General features: G+C 29.2%; 1 protein-coding gene across 5 annotated transcripts in view; it reads right to left on the bottom strand.

Moving 5' to 3' along the window:
* Nucleotides 1-9,435, bottom strand: part of tna (Zinc finger MIZ domain-containing protein tonalli) — a 160,748-nt gene extending 151,313 nt beyond the window's left edge. For 2 of the 5 annotated variants that reach the window (XM_075378432.1, XM_075378412.1), the window contains exon 1: nt 9,244-9,435. In XM_075378432.1, the coding sequence (XP_075234547.1) occupies nt 9,244-9,266 (23 nt within the window). In that variant the 5' untranslated portion in view covers nt 9,267-9,435. Of the gene's footprint in view, nt 1-8,259; nt 8,856-9,243 lie in introns of those variants that run through there. The other 3 variants (XM_075378425.1, XM_075378405.1, XM_075378419.1) reach the window with 2 other exon arrangements.
* Between the last annotated feature and the right edge of the window lie 12,053 nt (nt 9,436-21,488).

The raw sequence follows: 21,488 nt of genomic DNA on the forward strand, positions 1-21,488 counted from the left end.
AATATTAACAATTAATAAAATCCACCTTACCAGCACATTAAGATAAAAAACATATAGAGGACGGTCATGATTGTTTGTATATTTTAACCCATAATTTTTTTTTTAACTTTTGACTTTAATGTAATATTTTTTAATTCCTGATGATGGCTTTCACGTAAGCCGAGAGATAAGCTTACCTCAATGTGCTGGTAAGGTGAATTTTTTTAATTGTTAATATTATTTAATATATATATTTTTTTTTTAAATGTATATTTAGGCTATACCTTTAGTTGTATTAGTATATACGTATAAGAGTAAATATAAGTGCAAAAATGCGTGCCAATATTAATGGTGTGTGTGTGTGTGTGTGTGTGTGTTGGTGTGTGTGTGTGTTGGTGTGTGTGTGTGTGGGTGGGTTGGTGTGTGTGTATATACATATAACATACATAGACGCATTATGCCAACAATTATTCTTGCTTTTTGTAAAAACAAGCAAGCAAGAGATTGATGGCAACAAGTAAATGTGAAAAACAAAATATCACTTACCTTGATAGACAACAATGCAAAACGTCTCGATTCAAATTTCTCTCAACTTTTCTCAACAAACAGAAAAGAAAGCACCAGTTTAAATCAATTATAAAGAAACTGATTATAAAACATGAAATCTGATAACGCAAGCAACATTTTACATCAAAGCGAAAATTATAAATTACCATAAAAAAAACTCCTAAAAGAGAAGCAAACATAGAGGTCAATATTAAGTTAAAAGTTTATGAAAAATATGATGGAAGAACATTATTCACCTTAATAGAACGCCAACACAGAGATTACCCAAAAAATAAATTTTAATTTCAAATATATTATAAAGAATCAAAATGTAATAAAAGAATGATAAAGTGAGGAAGTGGGGAATGTGATACACACCACGATATGGAGTAAGCTTAATGGGTGAAATGCGGAAGTCAAGGAAAAATCAACGTTTTAACATCAACCTAAAAAGAATCGAAAGGGAAAAAAATTGTATTCAATCTATAAATTAAACACAGCATTGTGAGATATGAATAATCCACATTTAATTTTTTTTTTATTTAGATTTGATTTTTTAATCTTTATTTATTACCTTCTTATAATTTCATAAAAAAAACCGGAAACTTTTAAAACAGTAACAAAAAAAACATTTACTTGTCAACTTATTATATCACTGATAATTATATTCTATGATTTATGTCTTATTAATAAAAAACTGATGAAATATGAATAAACTGTAGTTACTGCTCAATTCCGATACCCCAAATTGATAAGATGGTCAGTTCATACGACTAAATCAGGTGGTTTCAGGTTCAGCACCTGTTTCCCTACCATGATATTCATTATATATATATATATATATATATATATACAAGCATATTTAAACGTTTGCGCTTGTAACATGTATGTAATGCATTAGAATTAGTTTAATTAAAAACCTACTATTAATGGAAAACGTTCACACACCGCTTAAAAGGAATAGGAATTAATAAAATATGAGTATATGGATATAAATTAAATGATTTAAGAAATCCAAAAGTTTTTATCCATCAAATATAGATTCTTATTAAAGTCATTCAATATTTATCAGGTAAGCTATCTTATAAGTGATAGTTTTTCAATTTGTTCTCTTTAATAAAGTTAAATATACGTTCTTAAACTGAGGCTTATGTAGTTATGTTGACAAAGCCATCCCCTATCCACGAAGAATATAACTGGTTCTCTCCTATATACCCCTTCCAACAACATTACAACAAGCACGTAAAACTATACAGTTCCTGCCAGAGAACGATTCCTTTCACCCTTACTTCCGCATACCCTTCTAGCTCCTCCTACTGCACCATTCCCGTCATGTGCACTACGGGCCATGTGTATGTCCTCCTCTCACACAACACATATGGTTTATTTGCGGTTTCCTCGGTAAAACACCTGGAGGCTAGCTCACTAAAATCTATATAAGTTGTGGTCCAAAAAAAAGTAACCGCTACACGACTGACTAAATTAGAAATTAAATACATATATATCATAAACACGGTTTAACTTTCAGACACACATACATACATATTATTTTTAAAACAGAAATATTGTATCCACAAGATTCAGTTCAAATAAAAGGTAAGAATACTCACCTAACTGTAGCGCTTTCGGAGTGTTACTCCAACATCAGCAGTCAAATTTTACAAACTGCACATCATTAATGTAAATTAAAATAACGTTAAAATTTTAAAATAAATTTCATTAGTATCTATGTATTTAAGTAGTATCTATGTATCTATGTATCTAAGTCCACAGTTCTAATGTTCAAATCCACTTAATGGCAGTTACTTTTATATGGATTAGAGTACTAGATCGTGGATACCGGTGTTCTTTGGTGGTTGTATTTCAATTAACCATACATCTCAGGAATGGAAGACCTTTCTTTTTCCTGTTTAGCCTCCGGTAATTACCTTTCAGATAATACTTTAGAGGATGAATGAGGATGATATGTATAAGTGTAGTCTTGTACAGTCTCAGTTTGACCATTCCTGAGATGTGTGGTTAATTGAAACCCAACCACCAAAGAACACCGGTATCCACGATCTATTATTCAAATCCGTGTAAGAGTAACTGACTTTTCTAGAACTTGAACGCTGGAACTCTCGACTTCCAAATCAGCTGATTTGGGAAGACGTGTTCACCACTAGACCAACCCGGTGAGTTAGAAATGAACGACCTGAGACTGTACAAGACTACACTTCATTTACGTTTACGCATATCATCCTCATTCATCCTCTGAAGTAATACCTTACGGTGGTTCCGGAGGCAAAACAGAAAGCAAAGTATGTATATACTTGTATCACAGTTAAAACCTCTTATATCCATCATAGTAAGATAATCGCTGATTATCTTACTATGGTAGAGATATCCCCTACCATAGAGAATTACAAGTTTTAACTGTGACAGAAGTATGTACGTACAAATGAAATTCATTTAACATTTTTAACTTTATTTTAATTTACTTTGTGTGTGTAATCTGTAAAATTTGATTGCTGATTATTTTGTAACGCTCCCAAAGCGCTACAGTTAGGGTGAGTGTTCCTACCTTTTATTTGAACTTTATTTGGTGAATGTAATATATTTATTTTTAAAAATAATTTATCTGATCTGATACTGTGGCACTAATGTTCGAAAAAAATATATTAAATATAAAATTAGTTATAGATAGATAAATATTACCCAAGAATCATGGATTAAAAAAACATTACAGAAATGTTATTATAGATTAAACAATAGCTTTCCAATTCCAATTTCCTGATAAATATTAAGATTACGTGACTCCTCGTTAAGAAATAAGATTTTAAAGTTTGCTGAATGTTTTAATGAATCGTTTTTAAATTTAATGATATAAGACGGCGAATTACCTGACTGTTTAATGATTTTAGCCGACATATTATAAGACTAAATCTAGTCATTTCAGAAATTGGTCACGTTAAGGAAAAATTTATAGACTGCATAATCTCCGGTTTGGCTAGCAGATTCCAGCACTGGCTGTATTCTATCAGCCAAAAGACTAATGGTTTTTTTTATGATTTAATGAAGGAAATATTAAATACTTTGAATACAACATACAAAGAAAGACAAAATCCGGCCTCAGAACCACGTAACTCTTACTATTAATTCATAAAATTTTTATATTAAGATTGCTTCAAGTAAAGCTTAGTATCTATCAATTTATTCGCTTAAAACGTGTGTTACAGAAGGTATACGTCCTTTAAAGTCGTACATAAAATAAATCATACTATATTTTGCAAATTTTTAAAATACTAAATTTTACGAATATAAAGATACACAGGTTATCTTTGGGACGATAGCACGCACGTACATAAAAATCATATGTGATCGTCAAATTACAAACCTACAAAATAAATAATTATATTAGTGATTTATTGTGACCCGTAAATGACACACAATAATTAATTAGTAAGTTAATGCCAATGAAGAATAATAAGAAAAACCTATTTTTAATAGAATTGTAAAGCTAAAAATAATTCCACTTTACTGATGTTTTGTAAGATATTTCAATGGATTCCAGTGTCAGAGTAATAAGCAATAAACAAACAAGGTCACAACTAAATTACGCAAGTGGTAACTCATCCGTATGATATTTTAGAGCTACGCACGCATATATCATACACCTACACAGAATAACAGTCAAAGACTACTAAAAAAGATGCAAAAAGGATTTTAACAATAAAAATTCAGTCCACCGAAAAAATTAATAAAGTAAGAATGAAAAATAAATACAACCGATATAATATTTAAGTAAAAAACTTTAATTAAACATTACATATTTGTTACTCATCCAAGGAAATCTACAAAAATTCACACGTCCAATAACAATATTAAAAGGCAGTGAAGAAATTATTAGACATTAATGCTAACATGGAGACAATTTAGATTATCATTACAATGTATTCTTGCTTCAACATTTTATTTCCTAATATTTTCTAGAACTCAAACAAAAATTAAAAAAAAAAAGTTTAACTTTTACATAAAACAGGCAAATCGGAGTTGAATATCATGCAACAAAAACATCCAACAAACAATTAAACAAGATCACACTTATAAGTAATATTCCGATTATTTTTTTGTAAGTCATATTTATAAATTAAAATGTCACGAAGTGTCAGGTAAAGAGAGTAAATCATAATTATATTAGATATATATATATATATATATATATATATATATATTAATATACAATAAAAGAGTACTAAAAACATAATAAAAGTAGAATATTTATTTGCACTAGCTAGCTTCAATGTTTTAATATAAATAAATAATAATTGGTGTCCTTGAAAATAATAAAATGACGAAGGTCTGATTGCGTTGTTATTTTTTCAATGCGAAACAGCAGCAACAATCTATACTTAAAATTCTTAAGTACTGTACACATTTACCAACACGTAAATGCATAAGATGACAATGCTAATGAACGACATTGAAAAGAAATAAACATACACTTTTTTTCAGATCCACTACGTTTTATTAACATAAAAATAATGCATTAGAAATTATAACACGAGCTAATATGACTTTCATTTGAATTCTCCAAGGAATAAGCACTGCAATTAAATATTTCAAGTTAACATTGTCAACACAAATGAATAAGTAGGATCTTATGGGTTGATTTTTCTCTCTAGAGCAAAATACAAAGCAGATAGTAATTTGAGTTTCTGCTCTCGTATAAACTACGTCAACAAAATATTGAAAATACCGACTCGTTACCAATTTCCGTAAGACTTTTCCAGTTAATTTAATGAATAAATAAACAATATATCGAAATTCATAACATCTACACGAACTAACAGCTACGATCATCACTCTATACATATACAAAAAAGTTTTACAAACGTTTTCACACGAAATAAACAAATACAAGAAAAGAACATTTATCTAACCTAACAGTTTATTTACAAGTGAAATCATATTACAACTACGCTAACGAGTAAAATAAAAATATAGTCCTGATTTAAAAGCAATGCCAAAAAAGAATTTAGAAAAATCAACTATTATTTCACTTTTTCTTATTATTTTTAGTAAACAAATTTTAACGTTAAGCCTTTGACGAATAAATAACGAACTAAATAACATTTTTAAACAATAAAATATTTCTAATCAGAATAAAAATGTCATTGTAAGTTATATTAAGTTTTTTAATATTAATTTTACGTAAACTAACGTAGAAAAAAAATCACCATAAAATGATATTTTGCATGGCCTTTGAGGTAAGTTCGCAACGATTACTGATTTCATTTCTAATGTTTGAAAATACTACTAATAAATATCTTCAAATTTTAATCGTCGGGTAGTGTTTACCTTCACACTTAAATAAGAATATTAATCTTTTTCAATAATTTTTGGTAGTTTCCAGGACAGAAATGTGAATTGCTTCTTTCACAAATTTAAAATTAATCTAAAAATGGAACAAGATCAACTAATGAATTAAAAATAAACGTAATAAATTTTAAAATGCTCACAAATGCATCAACAGTAAGAAGTACAGTAGAAGTAAGAAATAAACGACTATATAGAATTGTATATGTAAATAAATCATTCAAATCCTCTAAGGTAAAAATAACTAATTTTTCATAACTTTAACACTGAGATCAGTAAGTGGAGTTACCACGAAATAAAAGCAAACTGTAATTAAGGCAATAATCAAAGTAACTATTGTTTAAAATAAAAGTTTCAGGTACAAGTTCTGGTCTATTGATTTAATTTTCAGACAAAAGAAACAGTAGCTATTAATTATTATTAACATTTAATCATAAATAAATTTTTAAAAAACAAATTAACTTTGGAGATATTTAAGTTAAAATAAAAATTACTTTCAAAGAATTCTATGATATTATTTCGAAATAGCAAACTAACATATTTAAATCTGATTCGACTTAAACAAAGTATTTAATCAACAATCTTTAAGGGTTTTAAAATAGTTTGATTTAATACGTTGGCATCAATGATATATTTTTTAATGGCCATTATCTTTTTTCTATACGAGTTTAACCTTCACTACAAATTAAGAAAATATAAATCGTTACTGGTTAATTACATAATTTATTTAACCCTAGGACGATTTATGGGTTATTTGTAAGTTAAACCTTCCAATTAAACAATAAGAGAGTATCATCATAAGTGATACAGAAAAAAATTATTCACTTTATAAAAAAAAATAGGCAAAACATTAAAATGTACGAACGAATAATATAAAAAGAAAGACAGGAAGTAAGTAATCGATTTCTACACCGCATCATGACAACGGTAATCCAGCCTATTTACTTGGAAAAGGGCCAGTAAATTAACGTGATATCTTCACGAACGATAGTATACTAAAATCAAGATCCTGACCGTATAGTAGCGCTATCAAGCGGTTAAACAAAGAAACATAAACATATAGGGAATATAGTCGTAATCCATTTTCAGTAACTACACCGACATTCAATATAAACATAAACAGTGTATTTATATACCAATACGTACTATACACACACGTTGGCAACATTGCCAACTGTACACGTTCATCCTTCCTCCCTCTAAGTTAACATATTTTCTCCTACTTTTATAAAAATAAAAATTCTTTCTCCCCGACTAGTAGAAAGTAATAATAAACCACAGAATTCTTAGAAGTATTAATTTTAATATTCCAAATTAAACAAGTGTACGACAGTCTATCACTACAACCATCAATCACTAGCAAATGAGAAGTGACGAAATCGCTCGCAGGAAGTTGCCATTCGGCTGTCAACTATGAAATAAATGTCTGGCCAAGTTATAATTTTAAAACATCACCCACAAAAAAAATAAATAATATTGAACTTCCCTGTAGTCAAAAAAATTTATTTGAATTAATTTTATAATACCATTTTTTTTTTAAATTAAATAATAATCCAATCCAGCAGAGAATCCAGAAAAAAGTGTGATGAAAATGATCACTAAAGCCGATGTGATCACTACTGATATCTATTTATACAAACACGATTTAAAAAAAGTAATTTTTTCTCACATCGTTAAGGACACCATTTATAAGTATTATATTCATATAATTTTACACTACGTTAACCGTTTTGAAATTTTATTTTGTTAATAACGGTGATAACAATTAAGTACAGTATTCGGTGGAATCAACACAACAGAAATTATCATAATCAAAATTTATGAAATATTAAACATCAATTTTTTTTTAATTCTATCTTCTCATCGATAGGTACAAATTGAATTTATAGGGAATCATCAGGTTTCCATATATCAGTCATTTAAATTTGAATAAGAAAAATAACGTTCAGTTTTATTATAGGCATAGAAGTAAATGTAATAAATATTAACTTTATTTTGATGCGGAATTAAAACAAAAACTAAACTGAAATGAAAAATTAACTAAATTTGAAAATATACACAAGCGTCAGATATTCAATCGTAATTCTTTTTACAAGAATTAAATTTGTAAATTCTAAATTTGCTGTTAATTTATTTTGTTTTGTGGGAAAAAGCTTAAAAATTTTTAATATTATAATGGTAAAACATTTTTTACAAAAACAATAGCCGAAATAAATTATCAATTACAATTTTTAGAAATAGTTTGTAATTTAAATGCAAATAAACTCAATAACTAAATTTAATTTCATTTTTAGATTTACTTAGAATTCAAAAATCCATCAAATTTAAGAATCTTTGGTTAACTATTTATGTTACTATCCATGATTAAATGCTTACCAGTCTAGACTTAAATCCAAATAACCCATATTGTTATTATCAAATTCCATTTTTAGTGTGGGCTAGGTGTAAATTGTCGATATTTTTCGAACACTCATTTTATTTCACTTCAACACAGCAACACTTCCGTTTTTTATTTAACACAATTAACCTAATAATATTATATACTATTTATATATATTTTTTTGTTGTTGCGATTTGCTTATAATTTAAGTTACAAATTTCGTTTAAAAAAAAAATTGCTCTAAAAAATAACATATTAAAATTTATTAAAAGTAATTTTATAATTATCATTCGTTTAATTTTTTAAATAGTCACAGACCACATGTAAGAAATAATTTGTATCGCGAATATCAAACCTTAGCGAGCAAACAAATATCGCGAATCACGATTCGGTTTTTTTTTGTAATAATAAGAAAAAGAGAGAGAAAAAAAAAACAGCACCAGTTACAGAACTCGACCGAATGCAAGAAAAAACCGGTCCACGCGAACCTACAACTTACTGTAGTTTGATTAACTCAATGAGAAGCGGATCACAGAGCCTACGAGCGATGCTGCCGCCTGGCGGGTCTGAGCCGCACTAACAACTAGCCGTCCCAGCAAGCATGTGTTACACAAGCCTTCTGCCTTGAACGCTGCATCGGATCGCCTGCCTGCACTTTGCAAAGAGGTCACATTAATTGTGTCACAACACGTGCCCGCGAGTAAATAAACACAATTGAAATAGTACTACTAAATACACGACATATCTTATCAAGACGCGCTAATTTTCAAACACATTTATTTTTTGTCACGAAGCACATCGAGAGGTTATGACCGAACCGTTAAAAAATTTGAATGAATAAGTTAAAAAATAGAATAATATCATAATACAGCAATTTAATAATTAATATAATAATATTTTACTAGCACTAAATTTTATCATAACCCTACCCTACGACTTTCCTATAATCTAATGGCAAAAAAATCAGACAAGAAAACTACCTGTAGGCCGTGTAACCCAGCATTGGAGCGCACACATTAATAGTAGTAGTTTATCACTTTTACAGGAGTTGACACAAAACTGTCCTGTGAAGAATGTCCGCAGTGATAGGAAGCATGGTGATGGATTACGTCCAGCGCAAGGAACAACGCGTTTCTCCGTTACGAGCAGCACCAGCACGTGAACGTGACGCGCGCGCGTTCAACAGTGAAGGTAAGTCTGTCTCTAGTCTGGCTTTAGACGGCGGGTGGAGGGGGCGACGTCGAAAGGGAGGGACTATACTCATCCCTCCTATCCCCTCCACATCTCGGCCACAATATCGGTTATAGCTGGCACTGTTGCCAACTCTGTCAGGCTGGTGACAAACTGGCGATCTACAGCAATCACACAGCAGCACAGCGCACCACACAATGCACACACCAACGCCATCTCGTTTGTACACATACACAGTGAGGATGAAACTACTCAAGGTTAACAAACCTCTACTAAAAATAATATTACTCCACATTTTGTCTTCACTAATCGCTCCACCTGAGTGCTGCCAGACAAACCGAGCACTCGTCAGTAATGCTTCATTTATAACAGCTTTCATCCGAAAATTAGTACGCGTTTTAACTAACACATCATCCACCTCATCACTATTTCTACTTTGAAACTCGCTTACCTACCCAATTATTAGCGATAAACAATACAAGTTCTTAAATTAATATTACGGTACTTTGAACAGTATTTCTTATAGTAATTTAGAAAATTAAAAATCTTCTACGGCCAATTTGTATAAACAACTAACCGTTTAAAAAAAAATTGACTATATTTTTTCCAAAAAGGTATATTGTTAATTTTTTTTAACTGAACTAGTGCACCCTCGTAGGAAATACATTTAAACCTACGACCATTTACAATAATTTTTAACTACTTCAGAAAGTTTAATCGAGAAATAAAAATGGATGCCCGGTTCTCATACTATACTCATGAATGATATAGCTGTATCTAACTTATTTATTCTTCTTAATTTAAACATTACACGAGCAAAAACGAACTTTACTTTCTTGATTAATAAATACCACTGCAATTTTTATTTATAAAATAAGTTAAAATTAATCGATTATGAAAGAAGAGTATTTACATCTCTGTTGTAATTTTTTAGCGATCTTTCGATGGGTGTACTATCATCATACGTATAATTTCAAGCGAGTATAAAGTGATAGGTTATATAAATACGTCAGTCATCTTTCCCTCAATATTCGCTTCGTTGGCGATTGGTCATATGTAAGACAAAGGGTTTTTCGACGTAATAGTACACCGATGAATCTCTTGACGGAAATTACGGTAAGGTTACCAAAAAAATAATACTAAAAGATCTTTTCTGTTATAAAAATTGCAAATTTTATTTTTAGTAAAATGACTACAAAATAAAAGAAACGTGAAGACTAAAAAAAACAATGTATTTTTTCTATCACGTTAAAATTTACAGTACATTTTACAACGCAGCAATACGTAATAGTATTAACCAAAGAACTGAAAATACGCGAAGTTGTATACACAAGGGGTATGGTTTAATTTTGTTGGCATAAAATAGCATCCGTCCCTTAACCACAATCCTTCAAAATATTCAACATTAAAAGATTCGTCCATGAGGTGGTCTATGTTTCCTTAAAAATGTATGGGTGCCAGTGTAGTTTTTCTAAAAAACTATTTTTTGCTCAGGAGAGGCCGACAAAATTCACGGTTAATAACGATCCCTAGTGAACCGCATATGTCAGAATGAAACCTTCTTTACCCAAAAGTGGTTGTATACGGATAACACATTCTGTTGCCACTGTCTCGCACTGCAAACCCACACCGAGCAAGCGGCAGTGATGAAATTCCCCGGGGTGAGGCGTGTTCTTATACTCTTCTGTTTGGATTGCCGCAGCTCTGTTAGCTACCTACCTACCTCCTTTTAAAAGTTTTTAAAAAAGGAATTCACCGCATCCGATAGATATATTGGTAGGAACGGTCACCTCCCTTCACCGTCACGTATATCCTGCCAAGACATCTTTTAGAAGCACATTTGTCAGTTTACTTTTTCTATTGCCTCTGAATTGTCAAAACTTTCTTAATTAGATACACTGTCTGTAAAATAACTGGAAACACAACTTTAATAGCGATGGTAAACACCATCGTGCCAAATTAAGTACAGTTTTAGCAGTTACAGATAACAAATAAAATTTAAATTCAATACAAAAAATTCTACTGTTGAATCCTATTTATAACCAGCTTTAATGCAATACAAAGTTACGATAATATCATTGCAAAATGATGAAAATAAGTATATTATTACCATCTTCAAATATGTTCTCAATACATAAATAACTAGAAAAACTAAAATGGTATCGGTGATTCTAGGGACAAAAAGATAAAGAAAAAGCTCTTCGTTTATTAGAAATGAGATAGATACTTCAGAATTACGTTAAACACATTACAAAAAAGTAATTTTATTCATGTTTAGCATTTGGTAGTTGATTATTCTATAACAAATATATTCGAGTTGAATACTCGGAATTTTTAGTAGATTATTGAATCTCGATGTCATAAGTTTATTTTACAGATCGTTGTGGTTTCTCAGCTAAAAAAAAAGTGTTCGAGTTTGATGCATTTAGGATGAATAAATGAACCCATTTAAAATTCAATGGACAAATAATTTGACGGATTTTTTTTAGTTTGACATTTTAATTTTTATTTTTGAATTAGCTGGAATCTATTCCAAGTCGTAAGTTGGAAGCTACTTGACTATTTAAAAAATAATAATTTATGAGCCTTATTCATTTTTTCATTATGTTTTTGATATACTTTTTATGTTTTTACATATTTGACGTACACATATATATCATTTAAAAATAAAAAAATAGGGAAAAGATAAAGCATTTTAAAAATGTCATAAAATTTTTAAATTTTACAAAAACCATAAGATAGACCTTTTTCAAATTGAACGTCACTAGAATAGCATCATTTTAAATTTATATTTAATTATATTTTCTAGTTAATTTAAAATGACTTTAGTGCATTTATATTTTGTAATTATCATTTTAAATCTACTACGTAATTAATTAACGATATTTAAGAGAAACATCTTATTTCACAGGAGAAAGGACTTTGTAACTTCACAAATCTTTATAAATGAAGACGACTATTGCAAACTATTAGAGTTTGGGGTATTGGAGAGCCATCAGTTCGGTTACAAATTTTAATCGCTCTAAATGGATTTTTACCTATAATCAATAGATTAGTAACGCTTTGCTAATGTTACTTCGTTATGCTCTATCGAATTAAAATTCTGTACTCATTCTTAAAGTACAAATCGAAAATGTGGCAGTTCCACGTTTAATTACCGTAAAATAATTATTATACATTTTTAAGAATTATACAGTTGGATAATTTAAATATCTAGTAAAATATAAGCAATATATTAACTTCACATTATTATGAATGCCAATAGAATTATTTAGAAACTTTAAAAATGTGTATATTGACCGGAAATAATTGTTTTTTGAAGAGCCGTGAAACTTGCAAAAATACATTTTAATCTCTTTAGTATTTGTATACGTTTACTAGTGTTAATTAAAAATATTTTGAATAACATAAATTAATTTATTTAAAATAAAGACCTGGAGCTTTAGACTTACTAGTCTGACCAAATTACACTTAGAGAAAAACAAATTGTTACCTGAACTTTTATAAATGAAAATGGTAAAGGAGCTTATAATAAACGTAAAAAAATAAACGCGTGAACATGGTGGAGGGTTGATTTGGGGGTTTGAAAAGGGGTAGGAAATGGTATTATTGCGATTTCCGGCAAAAGTTGACGTCAAAAAAAGTATCCAATATAAAAGTAGTTGTAGATCATGCAAAAATCTACAACTTTTGTAGAGGGCATGTTTTAACAAAACCTCAAAATTTCTGAGAAAAATGCAAAAAGTCGTTATTTTCTTTTTTATTTTTTATTTCGCAAAAATAATTTAATTTTAACAAATCTTGGTGAAAGTACATCTTTCTGTATCTTAAATAACCACAAATTATTTTTTAGAAAAAAAAAATCAAGAAGTTTCCCAGATATTCATTTTTCCCGGCCCGAAACACTTCTTTTTTTTCTAAATTCTACTTAGAAAAATCATCGTACAGAGTTCTGCCGGTGCTCTTTTTTTTTCTGTTTTGACATATACGTTTTGGTAAAATTAAAAAAAATCTATAATCACAATTCAAAAACTTGCATAAAAATGTAACAAAAATGACCATTGCAATTGAGATTTATAAACAAAATGTCATGGTTCAGACAATTCTTTGAACGTTAAAAAATTTCGGAAGATTTTAGTGATTCCGAAGACATTTCAAATGAAATCGAGCAGCCAAGTCTTTGCTTGAACCCGGAAAATCAATTACCCGAGGAATTTAGTTACACCGAAGAAACGTTTGAAGATAGGAAAAAACCCAGACTAATTAAGGATTAGACGATGAAGATCAAGTTAAAGATTTGCCAAAAAGACCAAGATTGGTCTAGTACTATTTGATTGTAAATATCCATTGTTAAAAATTTTGAAAAATATAAAAATTTTGAAACCAAAAAACGGAATTTGAAATAATTTAATTAAAAAATCGCTTATACATCTACGAATTCATCAAAATTAAAAAAAAATAATAATAATAATTATACTAATCGGTTCTACGACAAACAAATTTAAAAAAAAAATATTTTTTTATTTTTCTGAAGCTTATTCGAATTGAATGTTTATAGTAACACTGCACGAAAATAAATTTTCAGGTCAAACAATGAAACACAGCTTCTTTTGTATACAATTGAATGGTGTAATCACTTATTGATTTTTTTTGTAAAATATTTAAACAAATTATCAACAATTAGTGAAAAATTCAAAGTTGCAAAAGTAATTTTTTTTGCATTTATAAGCATATTTTTGAATTGTGATTATAGATTTTTTTTTATTTTACCAAAACATACAAGTCAAAAAAAAAATGAGCACCAGTAAAACTTGGTACGATGATTTTTCTAAGTAGAATTTTTTTTTAAAAAGTGTTTTGGACAGGAAAAAAATGAATATCTCAGAAACTTCTTGATTTTTTTTATCTATAAAAAATTGTGGTTATTTAAGACAAAGAAAGGTGTACTTTCATCAAGTTTTGTTAAAATTAAATTATTTTTGCGGAAATAAAAAATAAAAAAGTAAAACACGACTTTTGCATTTTTTTCGGAAATTTTGAAGTTATGTTAAAATGTGACCTCTACAAAAGTTGTAAAATTTTCCATGATCTACAACTTTTGTATTGGATACTTTTTCTGATGTCAACTTTCGCCGGAAATCGCAATAATACTATTTTTCACCCCTTTTCAAACCCCCAAATCAACCCTTCACCAACTCCGCTCACGCATTTATTTTTTTACGTTTATTATAAGCTTCTTTACCATTTCCACTTATAAAAGTCCAGGTAACAAATTTTTTCCCTCTAAATAAGTTATTTCGATCAGTCTATACCTAAATAATGTATTTATCTCTTGTACTGTAATATATTATAGATTGTTTATTGCTAATACTTTACTGGACATATGGTTTATATTCGTATCAATGATTATAATCATATGATTAAAGCCATCAATCTTTGCTGAGAAAATCTATAAAAGAAGGTACACGCAAGATACTTCGTTTATTTTTAACGTACAGAAAGAAAAGCTACGATTTTTTGTCTGATTTAATTGACTGCTGAATGATAACTGGAAGACAAGAAAATGTATATTTCACAAAACGTATATTTGAAATGCATATTAAAAGCTCATTCTTAAGTTTTTGTACATTATCCATTTGTGGAAATTTTGTAGTAATTGTTAAGAAAGTTCTATTCCTTATCCAAACTCAACCAATATTTTTTTTAGACTTCTTACAACAATTCACCGGAGAACCGAATCTCTGTTAAACATTTTTTTAAAAAGCTCAAGACGATCGTAAAAGATATAGTTTAAGGAAGTTAACGGGTGTGATATCTACTGATATAGTTAAAAATCATTGAATAGCACAAATTTGACTTTATTATTTTGAAGTCTAGGTAGAATGACAGAGTCAGTAGTATATTTGTAACGAAAATACGAAGTAAAAAGTCGGAAGCTAGATATGATTCATTGTACTTATTTAGTCATTAAATTAAAATATCTTAACACTCGGATGGTATATTATAAGTCTTCTCCTTTTTTGGTTGTCTTTTTCATTCATTAAAGGGTAAGAAAACTTGATCTTTCTCCTCACGTCTCCTTATCGTCGTCGACATTCCTCTTTCCGGCCTGAATCTTAAAGTGTAATTCTCCAATTCTACTCTCTTCTTCCTCTCATATTTCTTCTCTCCTTTTTACTTTATTTCCCAAATTCCCAGGAACTAAAAAATAAATTAGTTTTCTTTCAATTAAACAAATAAATTGACCGATGTCTCGATTTTCTTTTACATCAATTTTGTCATGTTCCTGGTCCTAATCGTTTTCGTTTATTGTTATTCTCTGTACCCTTACATTCACACTGTATTTCAGGTTGAATGGTGTCTTTGAATCCACGCAGCAACGTGTGTAGAATATTAACACTTGTCTCAGTATAACTGATGAATAAAATTTTTCCTATCAAGAAAAAATCAAGGAACAGGAAGTAGAACAAGACAGAAAACAGCATTTTGACTAACAGAGGATATTAGAGATTAGATAATGTAAAGAGAATCGCACCAGGTATAGGAAGTAACGCTATCGCAGAAAGAAAGCTCCCGGGACAATGAAGTAAGGAATGGTGGTATGAGAAATCATAAATATTAAGATAAAATTAGAGGTTTAAAGCTGGACAGATAAATCAAAAAGGAATAAGAAGCCACTTGCTCATCTCATTCGAAGCCCAGAATCAGAAAAGCAAAGCTGCCATACCACAGACTTCCTTTCTAAATATTATTTTTGTTAAATGTAAATATATTATTCCCATATTAATGTGCTGGTATTTCTTATTTATTGTTATAAAATGTGGCTGTGGCGACTTTCATATTTTAATCGTATTATGAGTAGATGAGGTAGTCTTATAATTTATCCAAATATTAGCCTGTACATTAAAACTTTATTTATAGATGCCTTACTAACAAATTCTCTTCAAAGTAGTTCAATGCAGAAAATTCATGTAAGCTGTTGCTTTTCATTTTATTATATAATATATATTTCATCATTTTTAAGGAGTGATTATTTAAATACGCATCAAAATTTCATCATTAAATAAATTTATCCTTCGAGTTAAATGTATAATTTAAGTAACGAAATATAAATCATATTCTGAAAAGAATACAAAATTTATGTCTAACATTTGGCTGTTATTTTATAATATATATATTTTTTTTATTACTGTAGTTTTTGCACTGTGGTATATGAGCGAATGTGTGTATGGTGGTTTGTTTGCGCGCGCGGGTCTGTAATTACTATCACATTTTGCGCACATTTTTTTAAAAGTATTAATATTTTTTGTTGTTTCATCAGGTTCTCCAATTGCATTTAGTAAGTCCGTTTTTAATTTTAACTACAGAAATTAAGTGTTCGACAAAAATACTGTTCATTGATATGGTTGTTTAAAAATTGTTCTTCAGCCGGAATTATAAACCGATAAATATTCAAACTAACGCTACCATTTTGTTTCCTACACATTGAACAGTTTAAGAGATTCTGTTATTTATTTGGTTTCCTTTCATCGATCTGTAGTAACACACAATGAATACACGATACGCCTATAGTAAACTACCAGTACCGACTACCAACAGCAGTTGGCCCTTGTGAACTGATGATGGTGTTCTCCTCTATTCGCTTCTCATAATGCCGTTTGTTGCCAGAAGCAGACAAAGCTATGACAGGAAACCCTCACAGGCACCCCACAGCGTCGCTGCCCCTCACGGTTGAATCCCTTCATGGGACAGCCTGAATGAAAGGCTTCTCCATTTTATGGCCGTATTTACTTACCAACTGCACGCCACGCCACAACTAGTCGACTGACACCGATTAGTGAGATGTTTATATTACTATTATTTAAAATTTATTATTTTCGAAAATTATTATTTTTAATTATTTTGAGGAGTCATATAAATAAGCGTACTCTACGAAATTCGTTAGACTAAATTTCCTGGCTAACAATAATTTACATATTGACTTGAATTTTCAGGATCATCACTTTTACCCACTGGTACTAATACATTCATACATATTATTTTAAATAAATAACTGCAAAATAATTGTTCAGGTATGACAAATTAAGTCGGCTATAGATTTCCATAAAAAATAAGCGTATTACATTAACGCTTAATTTTCAAAGAAGTTGGTGAATTATTCTTAACTTTTCTAGAAATAACAATTCTAATAATAATAACAATTTAATAATATTTTTTTAATATTAATATTTCCGCGAGTCCTTCTTATTGAGAAAATAACCCAAAAAATAGTCATAATCATGGATAATAATATTATGAAAATTATAATTTCAATTATATATTTTCATTATGCAGTATAATTTATTAATATTTTTCTTAAAGGGCAAAAATTAAATAGATTATTATTAACTCGGTTACCAAAAATAAACTACAGCAAAGGTCTTAGATTTATCTGCAAAAAAGTGATTTGTATTCAATAATAAAATCTACTCTCTACGAAAGGCACAATTAAAAACAACAAATAATTATAAACGTTTAAATAATGCGAAGAATTAAAAATAATAATAAGCTTATTCAACTGTTTGAATCGATATTACAAGAATATTATCTCGATGGCAGTGTGTGTACATTAAGACCTCTCAGAAAAATACAAAATTTAAACAAATAAAAATGGTGAAATTGAAAACCTACTTAAGTAACCTACTTAAATTTTACTTATTTGTTTGACATGAGTATACTGGAGTATCATCTGGCGAAAGAAAAAGTTATATACCAATGTAATCAACTAATAAAAGGATAGCATATTTATAGAAACTATCTCCCTTTCCATGGTAATACAGTAACGAAAATACGTAATTTGCTTTAGACAACAGCAACTACTTATTCTGCCACACTACCAATTACCTAAATTTCACAAAGTATCGGGGGTTTTGTATGTGCTGCTGGTATCCTCTGGTAGATCGGTAGAAAGAATATCGGTCCTGTAATATATTCTTCCACGCAGGATTGATGAATATGTACAGCCTAGAGTTGTAGTAATGACAATAATCAATAATGTACGCAAAAGAATAATGTACAATTTGATAGGTTAAAAACGTTATTGTATCAGTTTTTGTTGATGCAATAAAATGGAATACCCACTTTATCGTTCTTAAGAAATTTACCTTTAATTGCGGAATAACTAAAGTGTTAAACTGTGAGGAAGTTGCTAATTTGGATTTTCTAAGGGTAACATATGTTTACCGACCACTGCTAGGAGAGAAGATTTTTTAAAGGACTGGTAACCGAGTAACTACAGCAGTGTGTTTCTGATTCAGTTGATTTTTTTTTTTAATAGTTAATGAATTTATATTATTTTTTAACAATGATGACAGGCTAATAACAAAAAATCAATAATGTGCTTATTTTAAGTATTTAATAATTAAAATATAATTATTGTTGTTAAAACATAACTACATAATTCATCCAATTAAATAAAAAAGATTTTAAGGATATATTTTAATTTCAACAGTAACGCAAAAAGAAGTTGTTTAATTAAGACGAATAATGAAACAAATAATTCAAAATAGAACTTAAAAATCCCAACAATGTTCTGTTGAAAAAAATTAAAACATTTTTTTATTAAATGAGTTCACTAAGACTGTTTACCGTTTGGAAAGTTTTTATAATTTTTTAAAGGATTTTCCTAGTTGATTATAATATTTTCCTATTTGATCAAAATATGCTGTAAAATGAGGCCCAGGTTTCAGTTTTACAAAAAAGTACCGGGATATTTTGCGATTTATTGCATCACCAGCAAATCTTTAACTTCATTTTGTTTATTTACAATTGTTGTTTGTTAGGATTACAAGGATTATCGAGTTTAATTAATATTTCATTTTATCGGTAACATTGGCTAAAAATATCACTAAAATTTAGTATTTATATTTATATATAAAATAACCACCTAATCCTTGAAAGACGCTGTAAAAATATTAGTACTAGTTTTAAGAATTAAGTGGTTGTTTCATTACAAATTATTAACCTTAAATTTATACTCAAATATTTGTTGTATTTAGAAAAATTTTGAATGTTTCATTATTCAACACTAATAATTTATAATTAAAAGTATTTCTATGGCCAAAATGACTTCGGACAAAAAAAAGAGTGAAAAGACTATTTGTGATTTAACGTACACAAAAGGTATATCATTATTCCTTATATCTTCTGATAAGTTGCTGAGTCCTATGTCACTCAGCATTATTTCGTGCAGTAACATAACTGAAACAGAAAAGCAAAATATAAGTTTAATAGCTAATAATAAAATTTATAATTTTGTTGTACAATAAATAAATTGATATAACTTCCTAACGAAAGGTTCTTTTTTAATAACATGAAATTAATAATTGTACAAACTCTATACACTAAGTCAAAGCAGTTAGTAAGTATTGTATGAATTAGATTAATTTATTTTGACGTTTAATTTGTATACATGAAGTGGTTGGAGGGGTTTGATCATAAGCATCTATGATCTATGTATTAGTTTTCTAACGAATAATAAAATAATTTATAAAAATAAAAACCGACTTCAATAAATAATAGTACTAAAAAGTTACAAATAATTTTATATTTATTAACTACAGTAAACATATTTACAACAAATAACTATTTTTGAAGTCGGTGCCAGCCAACACAAATTAAATATTAAGTTACGTAAAGTTAGTACCTCAACCGACCGCTAGGCGGCTAAACGGGTTCCGACATGTAAAATGGGATCTCAAGAGTATATAAGAGAGATCGTCCCACGATCACACCTCATCTAGAGTTCGCTAAGGCATACCTACTTACTTGGTGATAATATAAAGCATCTATAAAGTGTTCTTACGAGTATATCGTATTTTTGCATATTGCATTTTAGGTAGATTTCATATGAAAGTATTGTAATGGATACCGTAATTCGACTTCCGGAAAATTTCGACATATCTACGCGTTTCATATCCCCCAGACCCCAAAACCACCGTCAGCCCAAATATTATATATGTATATATATATATACTTAACTTTCTTGTAGACACTATAACTGCCATAATTTTTCGCCAGTCATTTTCAAATTGTTCCCTAAAAATAACTTAACCCAAAATCTCGGTCGAGTTTGTTAATGGCCAAAATCGGACGATGGGGTGGCTTTTTAGAAAAAAACAAAATATTGCTATAAACTTTCTTAATAAATAAAATATCGAATTCGTTAAATTTTTGTACTATTCTTTGAATAAGGGCCTAAAACTTATGTATGTAAGGGTTTTTGATATCACCAACCATTGACCCACGGGTGGAAAAAATTGGGTTTTGAAAACAAAAAATATCATACCTCCCTTAATAGGAACAGCATCGAATCCTTTTAAAGTGGTCGTTAGTCCTCTAAACATTACCTAAAACGTTTGTCTGAAACAATTTCTGATATGTGCAATCCTTACGGCAAGGGTTGACCAAAATATTGCTGGAATTGTAAGATAGGGCTTGTCGTATGCTAAACATGTGAAATTTTTTTTCACATGCAACCATTGTCCTCTTAGCACCGGTGAAATCTACCTCCGCCTTCCGGCGTGCCAAAAATGATTTTTATTATTGTATTATATTTTTATAGACATAATTTTATTGTAGTAGAGCTTCTATTACCAATTTTGTGTTGTTTGAAGTAGGAGTTGTATTATACAGATCATAGGTTACTTTTTGCTTAACTTGTGTTGGCAAGCACCAACATCAAAAATAGTTATTTGTTGTAAAAACTTTTACTTTAGTTATTAAATAAAAATATAATTATTTGTAACTTTTTAATAATATTGTTTGGTGAAGCTGGTTTTTATTTTTATTTTTTATAAATAATTTTATTTCACAATTTTAAGTGGTATCTAGTACTTATATATATTACTTATATATTATTATATATATATTACTTATATATATATTATTATATAATTAAAATATGGGTAGGCTTATTGCAGAGTACAACTCTTGACAGGGCAGCGATACATCACGGGAAGAAAAATTTTGCCAAGGGTCAGATTGATGTCGCTCT

The sequence above is a fragment of the Lycorma delicatula genome, chromosome 1, assembly GCF_047948215.1.
Source record: "Lycorma delicatula isolate Av1 chromosome 1, ASM4794821v1, whole genome shotgun sequence".
Lineage (NCBI taxonomy): Eukaryota > Metazoa > Arthropoda > Insecta > Hemiptera > Fulgoridae > Lycorma > Lycorma delicatula.